Source organism: Trifolium pratense, linkage group LG1 (assembly GCF_020283565.1).
Source record: "Trifolium pratense cultivar HEN17-A07 linkage group LG1, ARS_RC_1.1, whole genome shotgun sequence".
Lineage (NCBI taxonomy): Eukaryota > Viridiplantae > Streptophyta > Magnoliopsida > Fabales > Fabaceae > Trifolium > Trifolium pratense.
Window position 1 is genome coordinate 11576039 of NC_060059.1, and position 23534 is coordinate 11599572.

The window sequence follows — 23534 nt, forward strand, 5'->3', positions numbered from 1 at the left end:
TATATTATTGAATTCATTTTCTTTAGCATATAACTAAATACCTCAACTTTTATTAATCAAAATGTGGTTTATATAAATGGTTGACTGAAGTATATATAAAACAAATTAAACACATTTTGTTTTTTTTTCTTTCTGCCATTGTCAAAAATAATTCTTAATCAAATTTTGTTTATCTCTTTTTTTTTTTCATTTTTTTCTGTTTTAGAATTTTGTTTATCTCTATTGAATTCCAAATTAAACGTGTCACAGAGTCAAATACATGCGATGTTAAACACCAGTAACACTTTCACTTACAATTATCTTAAATTATATTTTTTAATTATTATCAATATCGATGTGTATAAATGTTCATGCCGCATATATGTCTCTGCTCCATAGTTTGACGGTAGACAAATGCTAGCAACTAGCTGAACCCGAATTTCCTGCAGTCCAATAACCACGCAGGAGTAAATTTGGGCTGTTCATTTGAGATCAGACGGTTCAGATGATTCACGCTGCAAAACAATCTGAGCTGTTAATTCAGATCCAGAGTTGTAGGAAATCCTTTTCCCAACTTGCTAGCCCTTCTCCTACTTGATGACGGTAAACACATTTTATATATTATTATTTTTCTGGAGCACATTTTATATTATTCAAATTTATTTTTCACTAGCAGCTACACAGACACGTTTCGCGATAGTCTGTGTCTATTATGGAAATTTATGTAAATAAAAACGACATCTTATGTTATGTTATGTTGAGTTTATTAATAAAAGATTTTTGACGCTAAAAAAAAAAGACATCTCTTATATTATTGTGAGTTTGTTAATAAAAAAATTTTGCTTCTCAAGAAAAAAAGGTAAGAGTATTGTTTTTTTTATGCGAAGTTAAGAGTATTTTTTATTTTTTTTTTGACTTAAGTTAAGACTATTGTTGATATTATAAAAAGTTTAGAATAAATTTTTTTATATTCTCTTTATATATAGATAGATATAGATTATGAAACCAAAAAAAAAATAAAGATTAAATAAAAAAAATATTCTCATACAATATATTAAGCGGTGTAGTAAACCGGATATGAAAAAAAAAAAAAAATCTCATTCGGTTTTTTACTTCATCCTACCTAGTATAAATAAAAAGCAGCGACACACAATACAACACAAACACAAACCTTAACATTAACGTGACCAGTGTCAATTTTTTTTGTTGCAACACATTCTCATCTTCAATCTCTGTATCTATCTCTTCTTCCTTCAAACAAGCTAACAGAATCCATCATCATCATGGTTGAAACTAGAAGCAGTTCCTCTTCTTCCAAACGTGCTCTCTCTTCTCCTTCATCTACTCCTTCAAACACAAAACGATCCAAGGTTATTGTTTATACAAACCAAATTCAATTCCCTCAATAGGGTTTGTAAATTTTTGTCTTAATTCTTAGATTTGTTTGTGATGAAATAGGTCTCAGGTGATGTCTCATCTGCTTCTAATCCTTCACCACCGGTCAACGAATCTGGAGAAAGAGAGATACGGCCATCTGATCTGCCTCAAAAGGCTGTTGATGGTGATAACAACAAGTCTTCTGAGACTTTGGTGTCTCCACCTCAGTGTTTAGGTATCAAAGTTATAAACTTTTTCATTGTTTCTTTCATGGGGTTGGTTTATTTTATTCAATCTAAGCATACATGTGTTGTTTTTATTACTTTTATTGATTGGTGAGATTTATGGTTTTTGTGACAGAATCAGGTGAAATTGAGGAGAAATCAAGGATGTTACCACCACTTGCTCGGTCGAAGAAACGCTGCACGAAATCGAATCCTAAGACTGCTGCTTGGGGGAAGCTTATTTCTCAATCTTCTGAGGTTTAGTTCTAAACTTAGTTGTGTATTTGTTTGCAATTTGCATGCTTGTTTCTTTGTCTTAGAGTAATTAGGTTTAAAATTCGGGGAGAGGATGCATTGCATGGTTTATTTTAATTAATACTTGAACCAAGTAGAACTAGTGATTTTGACTAGTAATATATTCGTAATGCTTTTTGAATTCGAGGCTCAGAATTCGTCCGACAGGATAGATTTTCTACATGCATCATGTTTCATTGTATAGTGTAGGTTAATGACAGCTTCAACGTAGTGTATGTATGACTTGTATATTATGGATTATCCATGTTGGGAAAAGAGTCACACACATCAAAGATAGAAAATGTGTTGTGAACACACGACGGACACGTAACGACAAAATGCAAAATTTATGTGGTTCAACATTAATTAATTATTTACGATTCCACGTCTACAAAAGCGCATTTTATGAAAGTATCACTTTCATACTTTCTTAAACAAGATTAAATGTTTTGTGGAAATGTAAAAACAAAAAACCCTGTCCAAGTAGCATATCTAATCTATTCACTCGTAAGAAACAATCTCACCGCACATGTAGTGTGGTCACGAGTGGCTTCTTCCTAAAATGAATTAGTATAAATTAGTTGTTCCTCACATTTTCAAGGTCTATCAAACTTTAAGTATCTTCCTTCAAACAAGAGAATGTAACCAATCAAAATATACCCTTGGAGTGAATATTGAATTCGATCTTACTTTCTCAATGCTTTCAACCTTCATTTTCTCGTCATATCCTAAGCAATAAATTTCCAAACACTCCTTTAGGCTTCTCCAGGTGTCAAATATCACACAGCTGCATCAAATAAGCATTGAGCTAAATGAATCCATCAACCATTTTGATTGAATGAACTTCTCATTTGTTGCCAAACACACACCATCTTCACTTCTTTAATCTCTTTATGTGCACCCTCATTTGTCTACACATTGCTCGATGTGACCCTTGTCACAATAGTACCACTTCACATTACTCATCTCATTGGATCGTGATTTTGATTGTGATTTTCCTTTCAGCCCACCATGTGTCTTTGATTGCTTCCTCCTTCTCTCTGGCTCCTCTCTAACCAATCTTTGTCACTATGATTCTCAGTTTTTGATATTTTTCATTTTCTCATAAAATTGTGGTCACCTTGTCTACTTTCAAAATTTCTTCTCGATAAACAATGTTTTTGATATTTTCCATTTTCTCATAAAATTGTGGTCACCTTGTCTGCTTTCAAAATTTCTTCTCGATAAACAATGTTTGTGTAATAGCCTTGTCGGACCTTGGTAATGAGGTCAGCAACAACAAGGTAGTTAAAATTGTTGGTTAACTCGTAAACTCATTCAATTTAAAGATATTTGCTGTGCCATGTGATTTTTACGGGTCGGTTTCCTTTGACGTGCCTAGAGAGAGTGGCCACAAGGGAGATGAGGAGTCGCCTATTGTCTGCCGCAAAACTGGGCCTGTATTAATAGTGCAGACCTCATGGCTTGTTGCTTATGTTATTACCCAGGAGACAACATAAATTTTGAAATAAATTGCCATAATTGGGAAATTTGTAACTTTGCATATCTGCTTCATCTTGGGCTTCAGAAAGAGTGAGATCCAAAAGGATAAGATTTATTATTTACTCTCTTCATTTCATTTTAATGTTTTAAGTTCTTACTTAATATATTGATTAGAATTTAGAAATATAATCAGAGCTGTGCTATATATGACGAACCAAAACCTCGCAAATATCACGAACACATGCTGTACTTTTTTTAATAAAATTATAATATTTAAAATAATTAAAACTAAATTGTTCGGTGATTTTTTTTTTAATCTTTATTACATAATTAATACTGTGTATGGAAGATCCATTTATTTTCATTTTCATAGTTAACAAAATTAGGAAAAAGGGGTCATAGAGGCAATGGCCCAATGAGAGAAGCAGTTCTTCATTCACGAGACTAAGGCCCATGATTGGACTTTTTAAAAAGCCCAATGTGCCTCCCTAAAAAAACGCGCATTATAAATACACCCTAAAGCTAGTTCCCTTTGTGTACAACCTCTGATCTCCTACTATGGCAACCTACTTGCCGCTGCTGCACATCTCCATACCCAAAAAACACATAAGCCTGCCTGCCGAATACACCTAAGACAACTTCGTCACCTCCACTTCAAATAAGACGGGATTTATTCCCATGTCTTTCCATTGACTTTAACAGCGCCTTTACTTCCAATAATTTCCAGCAATGCAACAGATAAACGTCCATACTGTGCAGAATTACAAATAACAACGGCGGTGGTAGAGGATGGACACTGCGTTGACTTCTACCATGCAAAAATTAAACGTCTCAGCTGTAAGCTATCTTTAAAAGCTTGTTGCTTGGGTGATGCCATTATTGTTGAGGTACCGACATCTTTAAGGAGTTCCTTTAATCCCTTGTGTTCTTCCAATATCTTGGCAATGGCGCCACTCAAATCAAATTCAGGACATGATCCAGAAAGCTTTTGCAATAATGGTCTCACTTTGCAAGTAGCAGCAGTCATCTCCCAACATCTTCATCCACACTGGCATTGACTTCTACAGTGTCATCCTTAGGATCTTCGTCAATGGTGGTAGAGGATGGACAGCCAGTTTTATTGGCAGAAGAAACTCCATCTGGTCCGTTATTAATGGTGTTGTGCTTTATATCAACGCTTGTCTTATCATCCCCGTTGCCGGCAGGTAGTGATGAAACGTCAGTCTTCTGCTGCATGTTCGCGTCAATGTTAACAGAAGGTGGCATGATAGATAAATCTTCATTAGGATTTGAAAACGAGGCCAATATTGAATCTCCAGCAACAGTCGACAGGTCTCCAGATCTAGGACAACCTGCGTTCTAGTTATTTTCATAATGCTTGTTGAAAACAATTACTTCGATATTTTTTTTTTTTCTTTTTCAAAATAATTTATAGCATTGATGTTAAACATGACTCCTCAGAGTAAAATTTGCATTTAATTTGAAGAATAATCAATTTATTGATATGGGAGAGTTTTTAGCAAATTTATGGTTCTGTCTTCTCATTTAATCTTCCATTTTTCAGATTGTTCTGTTATATGTTTGGAATTAATTGTTTGTTCATGCTTTTTCAGAATCCTCACTTGTCCATGTGCGATCCTATCTACACTGTTGGTCAAGGTGGTCACTGTAATTTATGGCTTAAAGATCCTTCTCTTAGTAATGTTTTGTGCAAATTGAGCCACATAGAGGTAGAGTTTCCTCCTTTATCTTTTTAAACTTAAAACAACCAACTGAAGAGATAAGATCTTTACAACTTTGTTATGGAAAATAAGTAATTTCTCAAACAAAATTCAGATCTACTATAGATGTTGTACTTAAATTCTTGTATTGTAGATGTTCATAAAACTGTCCCAACATAAGAAAATTACCGGTAACCATTTCTATGTTTTATAGACTACTAACCATAGTTGTTATTTGTAATTCTGCACAGTATGGAGGTCCGTCTGTTGCGTTGCTGGAAGTCATAGGGAGTAAAGGTGCTGTTAAAGTCAACGGAAAGACCTATGGGAATAAAACCCGCGTTATTTTAAGAGGAGGTGATGAAGTCGTCTTCGGTGTTTCTGGCAAGCAGGCTTATGTATCCTTTAGTCTCTTCTTGCTCCTTCATTATTGTTTTTGCATGTTTCTGTGGTCACTTTTGCAAAATAACCAGTTAGTCATGTGTTCTCTGTATTTACATTACAAACTCCAGTGCTTTTCATTCTTAAATTTCTTCCATTGGATATGTAATGCGATCCTTAGCTTGGATTTAGATCTTTCAGCAGCTCAATAATAATATCACCACTCCCAATATACCTTCTCCTGTGAGCATTTTAGAAGCCCAGGGTGCTTCAATAACTGGAACGCAAGTTGATGCAAGATCTGGTGACCTGTCGACTGTTGCTGAAGATTCAATATTGGCCGCTTTTTCAAATCTTAACGAAGATTCATCTATCATGCCACCTTCTGTTAACATTGACGCGAACATGCAACAGAAGACTGACGCTTCATCACTACCTGCCGGCAACGGGGATGATAAGACAATCGTTGATATAAAGCACAACACCATTAATAACGGACCAGATGGAGTTTCTTCTGCCGATAAAACTGGCTGTCCGTCCTCTACTACTGTTGACGAAGATCCTAAGGATGACACTGTAGAAGTCAACGCCAGTGTGGATGAAGATGTTGGGAAGATGACTGCTGCTACTTGCAAATTGAGTCCATTATTGCAAAAGCTTTCTGGATCATGTCCTGAATTTGATTTGAGTGGCAACATTGCCAAGATAATGGAAGAACGCAAGGGATTAAAGGATCTCCTTAAAGATGTCGGTACCTCAACAATACTGGCATCGCCCAAGCAACAAGCTTTGAAAGATAGCTTACCGATGAGAATTCTCAATGCTAAGAATATTGATGTTTCATTTGAAAATTTCCCATACTATCTAAGGTGCAAATACTTGCTTGTTAATTTTTTCTTATTTGATTTCCTGTTGTATGCTACCTTAATTATACATACCTACTGTGTGGTCATAGTTAGATGTAAGCTACAATTACCTTGATATTCTTTGTTTATATCATGCGTGGTAGGATGGCTTGTAGTTACTGCCTTGAGATAGATAAAAAATAATTTATTCTACTGGTTATGATGATTTGCTCTATTACAGTGATACAACAAAGAATGTTTTGATCGCTTCTGCATACATTCACTTGAAGTGCAATGCCTCTGGAAAATATGTTTCAGACCTTCCGTCGTACCTTCCATCGTTGTCCCCACGGATTTTGTTATCTGGTCCTGCAGGTAGCCACATCATTCTTGTTTGTATGATTCATTAAATTCTTTTTTCCTAGATTAAGAGTGCTGTCTTACTATTTGATTCTTTTGTAGGCTCTGAAATATATCAGGAGACTCTATGCAAGGCACTTGCAAAGCATTTTGGTGCTTGGCTACTAATTGTGGATTCTCTTTCACCTCCCGGTGTATGTTTTTCTAAGATATCATTTTTTTTTTATGTTTATGAAGGTTTTGTAGGATTATCCCATTCTAGTCTAATTTTATGATTCATTCATTGACTATGATCTTTATTGGCTTTCTCATCTGTTTGATTCTGTTGAGATTGTTTCATTTTAAAATCAGCAATATTTTACACAGTTGAATTGATTGTGCAATTGAATTTTCAGAGAACACCGTTGAAGGAAGTTGATTCTATTAAAGTAAGTTCAAGGCCTGAAAGACCTTCTGTGTTTACTAAGAGAAGTATTCCGGCTGGTACAATACCTATACCCTCTAAGAAACCGGCTTCTAGTGTTGATGCCCAAATTATAGGTGGATCCGCATCAAGTTCACGGTTTATACTGAAGCAAGAAATTTCTACGGCATCATCAAAAGGCAGTACTTTTAAAACAGGTATGCTGTTGTATTCTTAAAACATTAGCACCTAGTTGACAATTTACTTCCTTTTTGTTTTGTATGTTAGATGACATTCTGCTGACGCCTTCAATACTATGATGCTTACATCACTTGCAGGTGATCGGGTAAAATATGTCGGTGACTTCCCTTCTGCTGTCTCATCACCACAAGTTTTTCCTTCAAGGTAATTTTTTTATGGATAATTTTTACGTCGTTACATTTTTACAGTTAATGAGTAGAAGAGCTTGATCTGATTGTAGAGAGATGATAATATTTTTGTAGAAGACAGTTTCAATTTAGTTATGCTGGCTTTGCTGTTTATTTATTTAGGTTTTTCACTTTCACGTTTTTAATTTTCTATTTTGGTGGATACTTTATTTGACTGCTAATTTTTTTTTGTCTATTTTTACCTTTAATTTAGTTTACTTTTTATTTTTGTTGGAAATTATGGTTTATTTTTTCTGTCTGTTATATTGAGCAGGGGACCAAGTTATGGCTGCCGGGGCAAAGTTCTCCTTGCTTTTGAAAATAACGGATCTTCAAAAATTGGAGTTAGATTTGAGAAATCAATTCCAGGTGGAAATGATCTTGGAGGCATTTGCGAAAATGACCGTGGCTTCTTTTGTTCCGGTAATTCACAGTATTTGATTGATCTACTGTTCCATTTGCTGCATATTAGTATATTGTATGCTATAATTTTCCCATGCATTAAAAATTTAAATAATTTGTTCTGCAGCCAATCATTTGGTACTAGTAGATGGTGTTGGAGGGGATGATTCTGGCAAAGTTGCGATTAATGAAATCTTTGAGGTTGCCCCAGTTCTATACTTGTCCAAAAGTTGTATAAATTCACTCCTGAAGTCGTTTACATAACAAACACCCTTTTTTTCTGTTGTGAACATAGATTGCCTCTTTTCTGAGTAGAAGTGGAGCACTAGTGTTGTTGATTAAAGATATAGAGAAGGGTGTAGCTGGGAACTCAGAAGTTTTGAAAAGTAAATTCGGAAGCTTGCCGCAAAATGTTGTAGTAATTGGTTCACATATCCAACCGGACAGTCGTAAGGAGAAGGTATTGTTTGATTATATTTGTCAGCAAGCATTTGAGTGTAATGATATCATGATTAGAGGGAAGTTTTTGCTACTGCATCTGATGATTGCATATTTATACTTCCAGACACAACCTGGCAGCCTTCTGTTTACAAAATTTGGAGGCAACCAGACAGCACTACTCGATCTTGCTTTTCCGGTATAGTAATCATATGCATTGTTCCTCGTATCTTGATTGGTGTAGTTCTTGCATGGAAGTTATAGTGTTTATCTTTGTTTGCACCCTCTTTTTTTATGGCTTTTAGATGGATGAATTTTTTAATAGTAGTTAATAACAATAGACAATATTTTAGATGAGTTGTTTTTGGTTCTTTCATGAATTAATCATCATCTATACTACAATTTGGTTTGTTTAGGATAACTTTACTAGACTGCATGATAGGAGCAAAGAAACCCCCAAAGTAATGAAGCAACTCAACAAGCTCTTCCCAAACAAAGTTACAATACAGCTACCTCAGGTATCTTAGATTAATTTTACTGTATAATTTATGATTTTTCTGTGTATGCACAGTTCATATATCTTTTCTATGTGCAACTTTGTACAGGATGAGACTTTACTTTCTGATTGGAAGCAGCACCTAGATCGTGACATAGAAACTATGAAAGCTCAGTCCAATGTTGTCAGCATTCGCTTAGTGAGTCTTGCCCGTACCTCTTGATAATTTTTCTTGTTTCTTTTATTCTTTTATCATTCTATGTTTCCTCTTGTTGCTGCTATTATGTTGTCGATTCTTGTGATGCTTCTTGGATGAGTATGAGATTAGTTATTGGGTGCCTTTAACGTGGCCTCACATTCATAGGCTTTGCTCATCTTTGGCATTTAGGCAACAAAACTTGATTAACCACTTATCATATAAAAGTTTATGTACAAGTTGTTTCTATAATATAATCTAAGACAAAATAAGGGTAAATTATCATAAGCTATTACTACACAGGAGCTTTTAGAAAGAAAAAAAAAAAACTCAAAACAGCTTATAGATGCATCTTAAGCTATCCTTGGAAGACGGAAAAAAAAAAATACTAAATAAGCTCATTGTAAACCAAAAAAAAAAAAAAAGTACTAAATAAGCTCTTTCCAGCACCCTTTAGTCCTACAGTAAGATATACAAAAATCTTTTCTGCAAACAAGGAAATGATCCACTTGATGTTGCTTTTTAAAACAGAACGAAGAGATCAAATAAAACATACCTATAACTTAACTTCGGCTTTACTTAAATATATTTTTTTGCATTGCCATTTGTCAAACTTCTAATGCGATTCTTCTAATGATTCAGGTCCTCAACAGGTTTGGACTGGATTGCCCTGACCTTGAGACTCTTTCAATCAAAGATCAAACTCTGACAACTGAAAGTAAGTTTTTTTATTTTAAATGTTTGAGGTTATGTTTCCTGCTAAATGTGAAATATTCAGATTTGGTACCACATTACTGATTATATTTTGTCAACTCCTTTTACTAGATGTGGAGAAGATTATTGGCTGGGCTATAAGTTACCATTTTATGCATTCATCTGAAACCTCTACCAAAGAATCAAAGCCTGTGATATCTGCAGAGAGGTTGTTCTCTTCATCTTTGATAATTTTCTTAATGTGAAGTGGGAATCCTAATAAGTTGAGCAAAAACAATAAAATGAAGTTTTCTTAGTTTTTGTAACACTATTTTACTTTTCAATTGTGCAGTATTCACTATGGCTTCAACATTCTACAGGGCATTCTAAATGAGAACAAGAGCTTAAAAAAGTCACTGAAGGTAATTTAACTTAGACAACTACAATTTTATACCTTTCACTGCTGCAGAGCACATGGGATTAATACCCAAATCTATTGAATTGTTTATCCAGGACGTAGTTACTGAGAATGAATTTGAGAAAAAACTGCTTGGTGATGTTATTCCACCAACTGATATTGGGGTCTCATTTGATGATATTGGAGCTTTAGAAAATGTAAAGGAAACCTTAAAAGAATTGGTTATGCTTCCTCTTCAAAGGCCTGAATTATTTTGCAAAGGACAACTAACTAAGGTAGAAAGATTTTCATTCTAGTTACTAATGATGATTTATATTTACTTAAAATGATTTGTGAAGCACATTTTAAATGTCTGTACCTTATGAAATATTGCTTTTTGTATAGCCTTGCAAGGGAATATTGCTTTTTGGCCCCCCTGGCACGGGTAAAACAATGCTTGCAAAGGCTGTAGCAACTGAAGCAGGAGCAAATTTTATTAACATCTCCATGTCTAGCATTACTTCGAAGGTATTAATGTTGTAACTTGAAACACTTTTATTGTAGTGTTGATATTTTTTATAATGCAATGACATGCAACTATTATTTTGTTTGTTGCAGTGGTTTGGTGAAGGAGAAAAATATGTCAAAGCAGTCTTTTCTCTAGCCAGCAAAATTGCCCCTAGCGTTATTTTTGTTGATGAGGTTGGTATAAGTATAACTTTTCATTTATATCTTTGGTGTTTTCCTATCCTTTGTCTTAAACATTTTTGTTTTCATACATTTTGACCATTTAGATGGTAGTGTATGCTTATCTAAGTAGTGGTCATTCACACGGCATACATATGTCGCATATGTGACTTGGAGACGTTTTAGTGCGTACATAATCTCCTTATCACAATTTTCGTCTATTTCTTTAGCTTCTTCTTTGAGCCTCTAAAAGGGTAGCTTACCACACAATATATCTTACTACAGAAGTCAATTGCGAGTTCCTTCTCAAGAACACGCAACTGGGAATCTTAGCGGTGTTTGTTAACAAATGTTACTGCTGCTTGAAGTTCATAATTTTTTTAAATTATTTTACCAAAATATAATGTAATTCAACTGTTCTTCGCTTGATTTACAAATACCTCAATGTCCTGACCTTGACCCTCCAAAAGTATTAACTACTGTAAGGTCTATTTGGCTAGGTTGAATTTACACAAGAGTTTTCGGTTCTCTCATCTACCTTACCTAAAGACCCATTCTTGATTAAGAGAATCCAAATAGATTGTATTTTACCAAAGGGCCAATGGCTTTCAAATTGATGGATTGGTTTAGGATATCAGGCTCATGAAATTGGGAAACAAGTAGATATCTTTACTGGATGTACAGAAGGTTTAATGGTTTGCATTGTGATGGGTGCAATTAATTATAGTAGGCTTCAAAGTGCTAAGTCGGCTATTGGTCAATATATTTTGGCAGCTATACGTCCTACAGTGTTTGTGAAGGCACTGATACATTAGGTAGAAGAAAAGCTGGGGTTTGTGATTTGTAGTGAACTCCAAACTGATTTGAACCAAAATTTTAGCTTATTCTCTTACTACTGAACACCTAGAATGATTATATAGTTTTTGTGATTGTTTACTGCGAAGGCAGTTAATAAAACCTGCCCCATGTTTCGAATTTCTTATGGTTGTCACTACTGTTTTATTAGTTTCAGCTATATGTGTTTTATTGTTGTGGTACTTGTGGCAGGTTGATAGTATGTTAGGGAGACGTGAAAATCCTGGTGAGCATGAGGCTATGCGTAAAATGAAGAATGAGTTTATGGTTAATTGGGATGGTCTACGTACAAAAGATAGAGAGCGTGTACTTGTTCTTGCTGCCACAAATAGGCCTTTTGATCTTGATGAAGCTGTTATTAGGAGGCTTCCGCGAAGGTAAATATGTTTTGTTTGATTTTGTTTCTTTAAATCTTTAGATATACTAATCTGTGCTTGAAGTTGAAAATCATTATTCTAACACACTGTCTTCCATTTTTATTTTTATTGTGTAGATTGATGGTTAATTTGCCAGATGCAGCAAACAGAGCAAAAATTATGAGAGTCATTTTAGCAAAAGAAGATTTGGCGGCTGATGTTGATTTAGAAGCATTGGCAAATATGACTGATGGATACTCTGGAAGTGACCTAAAGGTTGTATTTCAATATATCTTAATCATTCATTCCTACTTAAGAAGGTTGCACATAATTCTAGATAAAATATTCTTAATTGTTATTTTTTTATTGCAGAATCTATGTGTCACAGCAGCGCACTGTCCAATACGAGAGATCTTGGAGAAGGAAAAGAAGGTTAGTTCATATGTAGTTTTCTTGGTTGAAGTCTCCATAATTTATCGTCATTGTTTTGTCTTGGCTGTCTTTGAGGATTGCTTTAAGTTTCATTACATGTTGTATGACTCGTGTCTAAATCTTTAGATATAATAATCTGTGCTTGAAGTTGGAAATCTTTGTCAGTTGAGTGCTGATTGAATAAGCTAGTTTTTTCTTGGGACAAATTTATTCTGCATAGAGAATCTGTGCACTTTGATATGCTGGCATAATAGTTCAGGGCCCGGTGATCTCTTACTCACCTTTACATGAAATGTCTTCCAGGATAGAAGCTCTGCGTTGGCTGAGAACAAACCTCTACCTGGGTTGTGTAGCAGTTCCGACATTCGTCCTTTAAAGATGGAAGATTTTAGATATGCACACGAGCAGGTATGTTCACTCCATTTCGCTGTTTAGGCTTTTCCATTTACCGTCTTCCTTTTGGAGTAAAAGGCGGGGCTTGGCAAAACATCACGATTGCTGCCTTGTGACCTAGTGGTTGTGGTTAGTCTCGTAAACAACCTCCAGACACGAGGCCAAGGTTGTGTATATATGACATGATCGTTCCCTACCCTAGACTGTGGTAGGAGCCTCATGAATTGAGCCGCTTACCTATTACATGATCAAGTATTTTTATAGCATGTAAAGAATAATGTGTAATGTTTTGTGTATGTACACAGGTGTGCGCAAGCGTGTCATCGGATTCAAATAATATGAATGAATTAGTCCAATGGAATGACCTCTACGGTGAAGGTGGATCAAGAAAAAAGACATCTTTGAGCTATTTCATGTAAAGCTATCTATGTAGAATTTATTGCTTAGGCTATTATTATTATATCACCTATATTGTGTCACAAGGGATGGAAAATTCCATCATTGGTCATGCCTTTATTGTATCATACCATAGGTTTTCCCTTTCTTTCTTCCCCCAACCATCATCTTTCTCCTTAGCTAACTGGAGATAAAGGTTATTTTTAGTGACCCTACTGATCCAACTCTTCCTTTCTCCTGGCATTGTGGGGTGCCCTATGCTGGGTTTTCTCCTTGTAAATACTAAATTAGTATATACCCAGTTTTTTTATATAGAAAACAAGATAGTTCTTTTTCTTTCTTGACGGATAATATAATATTTATTATTTTTTCTAATTTCATAAATATATTTTATGGTATTGTAACTGTGATTTCCATTTTTCAATATGGCAAATCAGACACAATAATTATGTTTGATGTGGTGCTTACTGAAAATCCATTATATCAAGTGAATATGCTGAATTTTCACGTTCAATTTGATTTAATATTCCCTGCAATTATTTTTTGTGGAGTGTTTATGTGAATGCAACTGCAACTGCGAATCCGAGGATCAAGTTTTTGGTACAGTACTTGCTTTTTATTAGACATGCCTGCGGTTTGTATTCGTCTAATCTGCCTCTGTGGTGGTCGGATTGGAATTTGTATTGTGTTTGTGGCGATAAGATTCCATCTAGATGAGGTTAAAGATGGTGCTGATTTGCATGGACTGTAAACTGAAAAACAAAATTGAGTAGAAATTGCTGTTATTTGATATAATATATATACTTGTTCTTGGTCATTCCATTATATTGTCACATTTGGTTATAAACAAAGGGGAAAAAAATAATATTAATTGAAGGATTCACCATCAAACAATCGTACATGACAAAAAGTTTGGTCAGAGATTCGATTTCTTGTTTAGTATTGCTCGGTACCTTTTGTTATTGTGAAAAAGAAAATACACCCTAGATGTTCTCATCATATCACTTATGCACAAACTCAAGTTAGTGCATTGGCCTTGGCAAGTAGTGCCTAAGTAAAATTGAACTTATTTTAATCTATTCTAGGCCAATTCTAACATGCACAACCATCCATGGTGTACAAGTTAGTGATATCGCTATAACGAATACGAAGTTTATATAATGTTCAAAATATGTCAAAAAATCATTCAAATTTTTTTAAACAATATTCAAAAATTTAGTATAGAGACTAAAACCCCATGCTAGAAAATTTTGCAGGACGCTAACATCTCTTTTTTATAGGACTAAAACCAAAAATTCAATATTTATAGGGACTAAATTATTTAACCCTTAACTTTTTTAAGGATTAGGAAGAAAAAAATTTCAATTTTTTTTTTGGTAAATAAAAAAAATATTCAAATTTTAAATGTCCTTATATTTATTGATTAATTTATTTTTCTTATCATCTCATCACATCATCTAAATCCAAATAATTTTAACTGATTAAAATAATTTTTTTTACTTTCATAAAAGCCAGATTCCCATTGGTTCAAAAAAAAAAAAAAGCCAGATTCCCAAACGACCACCTCAAAAAAAATTATTTTCCTCTTTATTGGGTTTCGTTCCCGCTCCAATTTTGGCGGTAAAATTCGCAAGTATTCTTCCCAAATTTCTTTGTGGATTCTCACTTTCTCAGTTAATCGATTATTGTAATAAGCAGCGATGCCGATTGAATCGCAAATCATCAAACCTATCGCTAAAGGAATCGTTCACAGAATCTGTTCCGGTCAAGTTATTCTCGACCTCTCCTCCGCCGTTAAAGAACTTGTCGAAAATAGCTTAGACGCCTCCGCCACCAGCATCGAAATCTCTCTTAAAGACTTCGGCGAAGAATGGTTTCAAGTCACCGATAATGGTTGCGGCATTTCACCAAACAGTTTCAAGGTATTATTACAATACTACTATTTTCACCACTCACTGAAACATAAAAATCTAATAAAGTTGTGTTAGGGTTTTGAGATTATTATCATTATTGTAGGTTCTTGCACTGAAGCATCATACGTCGAAATTATCGGAATTTCATGATCTTCAGTCTCTGACTACTTTTGGTTTTAGAGGAGAGGCACTGAGTTCTCTTTGTGCTTTGGGAGACTTGACAATTGAAACGAGAACGGTGAATGAACCGGTTGCGACGCACTTGACATTTAATCATTCTGGTGTTTTGGTGGCCGAAAAGAAAACTGCGCGACAAATTGGGACAACTGTTACGGTTAAAAAATTGTTCTCCAGTCTTCCTGTAAGAAGTAAAGAGTTTAAGCGGAATATTCGCAAGGAATATGGCAAGTTGGTTTCTCTATTAAATGTGAGTGATTGTGTGTGTGTTTCTATCTTTTCATTGTTGTGAATGTTTTTCCATTAGAGTAGATTCCTAAATTGGTATTTCAAATTGTATGATTGTGTCAATCTAGTACATCATGTTATCGATATTCCAAATGAACTAAAAATTACAAAAATTTAATCAAATTTGTAGGACTATATGACATTAAGTTGGTATTATCGGGGATTAATTTGAAACTAAGTGCATAATGTCAGATACGCATTGATATCGGTTACATACAAAGGGACAAAGTTGATTAGCATATCACTATTTCAGTGATGATTTTTGCATATTGATAATGTGGGAGACAAGTTGCTGCAATCGTACAATTTTAAGGACTAATATGGATATTTAGTTATTTACCCTTTTCCATTTCTTTTGGAATTTCTTTATTTTTATTTTTTCAGCTGAATTCTTGCATTTTTTAATTCCCGTTTAAATGAGTTTGCTAATATGTTGTATTTGTTCTGTCGGATACTGTTCAGGCATATGCTCTTATAGCAAAAGGCGTTCGATTTTGCTGTACCAACACGACTGGCAAGAATGTAAAGTCTGTGGTACTTAAAACGCAAGGAAATGATTCTCTAAAAGATAACGTCATAACAGTGCTTGGCATGAACACTTTCAATTGTTTGGAGCCCATGGCATTATGTATATCTGAGAGTTGCAAAGTTGAGGGTTTTCTTTCCAAACCTGGATTGGGTAATGGAAGGAATTTGGGAGATAGGCAGTATTTTTTCATAAACGGTAGACCAGTAGATATGCCAAAAATCGGTAAACTTGTGAATGAGTTGTATAGAAGTGCAAACTCTAAACAATATCCCATTGCAATCTTGAATTTTACAGTTCCAACGAAAGCATATGATGTCAATGTGACTCCTGATAAGAGGAAAATATTCTTTTCTGAAGAAACTTCCTTATTGCAAGCCTTGAGAGAGGGGTTACAACAAATTTATTCCCCCGATAATGCCTCTTATGCTGTCAATGAATTTATGCAGCCTTCCGTAAAAGAAGACCGTTTTGATTTGTGTTCCTCTCATAAAAAGTCTCCTATGGTAACAAAACCATCCTCCCTGAATGATGCGGTTGCTCAGGAAGAGCATTATACTGAGTGCAAAATTGGTAGTATTTCTCGGGATAAGAATCATACTGACCGCAACAATAAAAGTATATCTCAGAACGAGCGTAAGGATAAACACGCTACTACTGATTCTAAAAATGCTTCTGAGTCTGATGATGACGATGTTGAAGAAGGGTTGATTCATGAGAATGATGGGGGTTTAATGGGACAGAAGTTCACACTCGGAGCGCACAAAACATTAAAGGGTGATAAGAGTGGAAGACAGCCGGCATCTACTCATAGTGCTACTCCGGTGTCAAGGTCAATTGAGAGTGGGGTGTCCTCTAATAAATATTCATCCGATTCATCAAGACATGTGCAGTCAACTCTTAACAACTTTGTTGCTGTGAGTAAAAGAAAACGTGATGACGTCATTACAGCCTTATCTGAAGTGCCTGTCCTTAGAAATCATGCTCCACAATGTAAATTGAAGACTTCAAATACAGAAACAAATGACTTGATAACAACAAGATCATATCTTCATTTGGACCAAATTAATGAAACTTCTAAGCTGAGTGAGATTGACAATTTGCAGCAACTTAATCCTGATAGCGTCTACCACAACAGTGTAAATTCGCCATCTTATAAAGATGACTTTACTGACAGAGAACCTAACACGGTATGTTGGTTTGCAGTCAAGCATTCCAAAGATTGGTTTGAATTTCTAAAATTTCATATATCTACACTTATAGTTCTCGAAGCACAATTTTGCATGCTATTGTACTAACTATTGATTTATAGAATTATTTGACATTCTTTCATTAAAAATGCCATTTTTTGAAATGTGTTTGAGATTATTTAAGTTGAAATTTTTTATTAAATAACCAGTTACTAAAGCAGAAAATTATATAAGTGTCTTTACCTCATATTCATTGAGCATTTTTATATTGCTTTGTCAAAAGGAGAACAACAATCCTCCTCTCTATTATACTGCCTCTTTCTTTCCAAGAAAATTTCTTCTTTATCCAAAAATAAAGGGGTGAAAAATAAAAATTGCCACTTTATCTTAGTTTCATATTTGCATATAATATTTTGCAGAAACTACATCAAGAGAATAAAACAGATCTAGCTGATACAGCATCAGTTACACCATCTAGCGACGATCTGATCCATACTACAGATCATGTTTTGGTCTCAGACACTCCAGTTCGTTCATCGCCTGTACGATTAGATTCTCCCAAGTCTTCTGGTCAGAAGATATTCTCCAACATGCAATTTTCTTTTCAAGACCTTAAGAGTAGGAGAGATAAGAGACTTTCTTTGATGCAATCCAGCAAATACAGATATGGAAAAGCTAATGGCCAAAGGTTTTTTTATTTCAGTAGTCTCTTTATAAAATAGGAAAATCATATATATGCTTACTCTTTCTCATAATTATTTTTAGTCATTATACGGCTGCAACTTTGGAGCTTTCACAGCCAGAAATTGAACAGCAGAAAGAAAGGGTTTTGGCAGCAGCAGCCACCGAACTGGAAAGATTGTTCAAGAAGGAAGACTTCAGCAGAATGAAGGTTATTAGTATGATTCCTATTGCATTTTTATAAAATTGGATGTCGCTGTACTGATCGGTATTCCACATGTCAATACTCAATGCTATTTTAGCATTTGGGGAAAGTGCAACTAAATTGTTAGGCTTTTCTAAGTTTTTTTTGTTCACCATAAAGCCAAATCAGTGTTTCTGGAATACAAAATTCACATATCTACTCTACCATACTAAAATCATATTTAATACGTCGTGTTATTGGCTTATTACTTTGATATTATGTTATAATAGGTGATTGGACAATTCAATCTTGGATTTATCATTGGTAAATTGGATCAAGATTTATTCATTGTGGATCAGGTAACTTCCACTATCTTCTTGGAACTACAGATTCTGGAGTTTCTTCCACTGTCCCCTTGAATGATTAATCCATATAAATGCATTCTTTTGCGTGATTTCATATATTTTTTTTTTATTTAAAAATAATTTATGATGGAGAGTAATTTATTTTCAGCATGCTGCTGACGAGAAATACAATTTTGAGTGTCTGTCCCAATCAACCATATTAAACCAACAACCTCTGCTCAGGTGAGGACTTTACATCATTGTTCTGTTATGATCATCATACATAAGTATTCCTTTTTTCCCTTCCGAACTTGAGGAAACTGTCAATAGTAACTTGGTAACTCTGTAAATGGAAATTACTTATTCTGCTGCGAACTTGTGGTGAAGATAGAAGACTTGTTGAGCTCAAGTTACAAAGGATGCTTAGACTATTTTTTTTGAACGAGATGCTTAGACTATTTTGATTGTAAAAGAACAATCGCTTAATGTAAACAGATGATATATTTAGATGACACTTAAAGTAATTTTTTCTTCTTCTCTTTATTTGTTCACGATCTAAATTTTATTAATAAAATTTGCTTATGTAGGCCAATAAGATTGGAGTTATCCCCCGAGGAAGAAATAGTTGCTTCAATTCATATGGACATAATCAGGTATAACTAAAGCCATATTTATTATGTGGCGATATGTTGATTTTCCTTACTTTGGGTTATTGTCAGAAACTAGATTTCATTAGCAGGATTCTAATATCAATGCTTCATCATCAATCAGACTGTTTGTATTTCTTGTTTACTATAGCCAGCAACAGAAATGATGCTGCACTATGATCTCTTATTCACTTTCTCATTTAATTAGTATGATTGTTATAATGAGTTGCCTCAGATGATCAGCTTTGAAAAATGACCATATTGGTTATCTTTCTTTGTGTATTTAAGGATCATTTTTGGTAATAACTAATGTCACCCTAAAAAAAAATTCCTAATACACCTAGTCACAAATTTCTCAACTACATAAAACTCACCTGTGCTCAGGACACCGCATTGTGTCAATGCTAAAGTCAATTCAATGGCGGACTTGTGCTGCATTAATTGATAATGAATAGATAATTTTATATTAATTCAATGATATTTAAACAAATCAGGCATATGTATATTGGATTTATTATATGTTTTATATCATTACTTGGATCCTAATTACGTGAAAATGCGGACATAAGATTTTATATATTTAAACCATCAAATACCTAATTAATTTCATATAACATATTCAGAAAGTATGAGGCTCATTAATCTTAAGATGCATTTTGATGTGCTGGCTGCTGAAAAAAGAGAATGCGTTTTTCCATATATTGTCAAGTTGGCAAAGCTTGACTGACCAGCGCATGTAGAAACAAAAATCAAAGTTGTGATCTGAACTTTGAACTTGAGAGCCCCCAAATTGTTCAACTAGTCGTTTCCTTTAAACTAATGTCTTTAACAATGGTTGTGTCAGTGTTTACTATAATTGTCTCATGCACGTTGGAAATTAAAGCATTTGCATAATTTATAATAGGTTGTTGGAAACGTCATTATAGTTGATTCAGTCACTCTTACAGAAAGATACTATTTTCTGTGGAGGTTATCATTGAAATTGAGTTAAATTTTCTAGATGCAATATTTTGTGCTTTGCTTTTTGTGTTCTTTTTCGTATCATTAAGGTCTAGAGTAGTTAGTAACATGCATTTGCATTATATATGTTTCAGGAAGAATGGATTTGCTTTGGAAGAGGATCCAATTGCACCACCTGGATGTCGTTATAAATTAAAGTCCGTCCCCTACAGTAAAAACACTATGTTTGGAATTGAAGGTAGAATCTTTGAATTTTTTGGATTTTATCTGTGGTTAATTTAAGTGCTCTGTTGGGTTATATAATCATGATTGGTCAATGGAAAACATCTGTGTGCATTGGATATGTAATTCTCTGTGCGTGGTACTCTTTTTAGTTTTCGAATTTTGCATTCATTTCGGAAGATGGTTCAGGCCAAGCTAGAAAGTCTAGCTGACTTTACATGGCTTTAGTTGATTTTGGATGTCATTCACATAGGCTAGTATCAAGAGTATGATAGAAACTGGTATCTTTATTGATAAAATTACAAGACAAACAACAAATTTAATACACTGAAGTAGTAGAAATTATGTTTCAAAAACAGAGGGCCAGTAATGTTACATGAAGTGTAACACACCAGAAATAGAATTAGAGATAAGAAAATGAAACTTCAAGGTTAAAAAGTGGTTCCCTTCCGAGAATTACAGAGCTTGATCGACTCCTAAAACCAGTCCCAAAAATAACCGCCTAACCTCCATTTCTTTTCTTTTTCCCAATTTATTTGAATGAGACAGTTACAAACATAAACAGTTGCAGCTAACATAATTAACTTGCAACATAAATCCAGCCCATTGGCCCAGGGCCCCTCCTTTATTATTTATTTATAAGAGGTCTAACAGAAGACAATTAACGATCTTCACAATCATCTAGAATTTTTTTTATGCACTTATAAGAGGTCTAACAGAAGACAAAAACAGCAACTAAAGGATTGCTAACATCCTCAACTAACTTATGTTAGATATTAAGTCCACTGTGTTCTGTATGGCTATCCTTTAGGAAGTTATATGACACTCACATTGTGATTAAACTTAAGGCCTCTCCTCCTTAAAGATCCGTGGTTGCTAGCTTGCTTCGGTTTGGAAATCATGGTGATGCTCGTACTAGTGTCCTTTGAATTGAGATTTTGTCCATTCCATGGTACCAATATTTTGTTTTTCCAAATAAACCGTTGGGCCGAAACATGGATCTAAAGATTGACATATGCATATTTGAATTTTGTGAATGGCATTGGCAAGGGACCTTTTTTGTCTCAACTATTTTTTTTGAGATTTTGTTTAATCACTGACTTACTTGTGCATAGAATGATGTATTGAAATGAAGATCATGATTAAGAAATAAAAATTGTATTGAGTGATTAATGATAAGCATTTTTCTCCAAACAGATGTTAAGGCGCTGATCTCAACCCTATCTGATGGTGATGGCCATGGGGAATGTTCCATAATCGGTAGTTATAAACAAGATTCCTCAGATTCACTTTGCCCTCCAAGAGTTCGTGCAATGTTGGCATCTCGAGCATGCCGATCATCAATTATGATTGGTGATGCACTTGGAAGAAATGAAATGCAGAAGGTAGCATTGCCCCTTGCCCTGATTAAAGATACACATACTTTTACTAATTATCTGGTTTAGTAGACACTAAATGTAAGGAAATTGAATTTTAAAATTCTCACCCCTACAGGCTGAGTTTTTAGCTTACTCTAATTGTTTCAGATACTTGATCATTTGGCGGAGCTGAAATCCCCGTGGAATTGTCCCCATGGCAGGCCGACCATGCGCCATTTAGTTGACTTGACAAAAATTCACAAGAGATCAGAACTAACAATGGAGATGTAATTAATTATGGACTTTTGCTTCAAGCCTCATTTTTATATTGGAAGGGATCATGTAAATTATTTTGTACAAATTCAATGTACATAAGCATGCATGATGTGCTGCACTAAATGATGTTGGTTTAAAAACAATGGACATTGATTCTCAAATTCTTTTTGTGCACCCTTCACCAAAAAGCCAAATGATGTTGATGATGGTCTTGTGAAAAAACAAAACTTGTTATCAGAAAAAGGAGCGACTTATAATAAGTCTTTAACCATAATAACAATGTTATTGCTTTGAAATGTTGTGATACATCTAAATAATCGGATGAATACGGTTACAAATCTAACAAATTTTAGTTCTAATGACTTTAAAATGAAGATGGAACAATTGGAGTTAATATCTAAGTTAATACATTTGAAATTGAATTATCTCGACTTTAGAGGTGTTTGAATCAATCAATCTAGATATACTTTCAAGTCTACCTGAAAGTCTAGATGTGGGTCTTTAGATGAGTGTGTTAATAATAATAATATTAACACTAATTTAATATTGACTTGATACGAAGCCGCAAGGTTTAGTCTAGTGGTGAGGGGTTTGGGTAATACGCAATAGGTCATGAGTTCGATTTTCACTCATTGTAAACCAAAACATAATAATATTGACTTGACTCGAGTTCAATTGACTAGACAACTTGTTCAAATACAAGTTTAAAACTGCAGAAGAAACTTGATGTTTTTGATGAGCTCAAAGGTAGGTTGAAAACCCTTATCTCCATAAAGTGAATGATACATCGTGGAATAGGATGCAACAATGGCAAGTGAACGGATATGGCTGTCACATAAAAATGCCCAATTCAACCTATCTTTTTTTTTCCAGTGAAAAAATTCGATTTTCTAATTTCTCTAATTTTTCACTAATCTCAGAAGTATCAGAAGTAGCAGACTTTACATGGGACCCCATCTCTTTGAGAATGTCCAACTCCAAGTGACTGTTTCCATCCAGATTGGAAAAGACGGGTTTAAAAATCCTATCTCCAAAAAAAGAATAATACATAGTGGCGTATGATGCTGCAATTGCAACTGTACGGACATGGAGATATATAATTGTTTGTTAGGCCTAATGAAGATATATAATCCGATCTTCTTTTCGAGTGAAAAAAGTCGATTCAATGGCGTTTGTTAGTTCGAATCGCCTCGAAACAGCAGTTTCTCAAACAAGTATTCAAATTAAACTAAAGAAAATCGCTGGAAAGTAAATTGCATTGAATGTAAAACAATTACAAATAGATGGTTCACAAAACATACATTTCTTCTCAGGTATTCCTTTCGTTCGAACGCTGAGTACTTAGAATTTCAGAGAAAGTTTTATGTAAAATTTTGTGACTCTTGTTCTGAATGAAAAACTACTATAAATACTAAGACAAAGTTGTAACTGCTCTTTGATCATCTGGACGGTCTTCGATTCGTCACGTCGACCCACGTTCTCCACTTTCATCTTTCATTCCTTCAGCGCGCGCATCAATGCTTATTGGGCCGT

General features: G+C 34.5%; 2 protein-coding genes across 4 annotated transcripts; both read left to right on the top strand.

Moving 5' to 3' along the window:
* The first annotated feature begins 1120 nt into the window (after nt 1–1120).
* Nucleotides 1121–13759, top strand: LOC123922129. Of its 3 annotated transcripts, XM_045974983.1 has the most exons (27): nt 1121–1349; nt 1438–1591; nt 1717–1838; nt 4970–5086; nt 5329–5475; nt 5651–6327; nt 6545–6678; nt 6766–6857; nt 7059–7284; nt 7405–7471; nt 7769–7917; nt 8024–8097; nt 8192–8356; nt 8462–8533; nt 8751–8852; nt 8940–9029; nt 9669–9744; nt 9852–9948; nt 10072–10141; nt 10233–10412; nt 10522–10644; nt 10735–10818; nt 11851–12035; nt 12152–12290; nt 12387–12446; nt 12750–12854; nt 13145–13759. In XM_045974983.1, exons 1-27 carry the CDS (start codon nt 1263–1265, stop codon nt 13256–13258), a joined length of 3708 nt encoding a protein of 1235 aa, XP_045830939.1. In that variant the 5' UTR covers nt 1121–1262; the 3' UTR covers nt 13259–13759. The 3 variants fall into 3 exon arrangements, with proteins under 3 accessions (XP_045830939.1, XP_045830855.1, XP_045830898.1); XM_045974899.1 differs by having other exon boundaries at nt 1138–1349; nt 8192–8533; XM_045974942.1 differs by having other exon boundaries at nt 1138–1349; nt 12152–12446.
* Nucleotides 13760–14794: 1035 nt separating this feature from the next.
* On the top strand, nt 14795–22271 carry LOC123922295 (DNA mismatch repair protein PMS1). The gene is made up of 11 exons (XM_045975041.1): nt 14795–15157; nt 15252–15575; nt 16076–17329; nt 17749–18017; nt 18095–18221; nt 18485–18553; nt 18708–18781; nt 19126–19191; nt 20280–20383; nt 21565–21752; nt 21894–22271. Exons 1-11 carry the CDS (start codon nt 14936–14938, stop codon nt 22014–22016), a joined length of 2820 nt encoding a protein of 939 aa, XP_045830997.1. The 5' UTR covers nt 14795–14935; the 3' UTR covers nt 22017–22271.
* Nucleotides 22272–23534: the final 1263 nt, after the last annotated feature.

Excerpts from the sequence above, each read along its gene's own strand:
- LOC123922295 (XM_045975041.1), top strand. The coding sequence starts at position 14,936 with ATGCCGATTGAATCGCAAATCATCAAACCTATCGCTAAAGGAATCGTT. Across the intron at positions 18,782-19,125 it reads AACCAACAACCTCTGCTCAG|GCCAATAAGATTGGAGTTAT; the intron begins GTGAGGACTTTA and ends TTGCTTATGTAG. Across the intron at positions 19,192-20,279 it reads ATTCATATGGACATAATCAG|GAAGAATGGATTTGCTTTGG; the intron begins GTATAACTAAAG and ends TATATGTTTCAG.
- LOC123922129 (XM_045974899.1), top strand. The coding sequence starts at position 1,263 with ATGGTTGAAACTAGAAGCAGTTCCTCTTCTTCCAAACGTGCTCTCTCT. Across the intron at positions 9,949-10,071 it reads CCTGTGATATCTGCAGAGAG|TATTCACTATGGCTTCAACA; the intron begins GTTGTTCTCTTC and ends TCAATTGTGCAG. Across the intron at positions 10,645-10,734 it reads TGTCTAGCATTACTTCGAAG|TGGTTTGGTGAAGGAGAAAA; the intron begins GTATTAATGTTG and ends TGTTTGTTGCAG.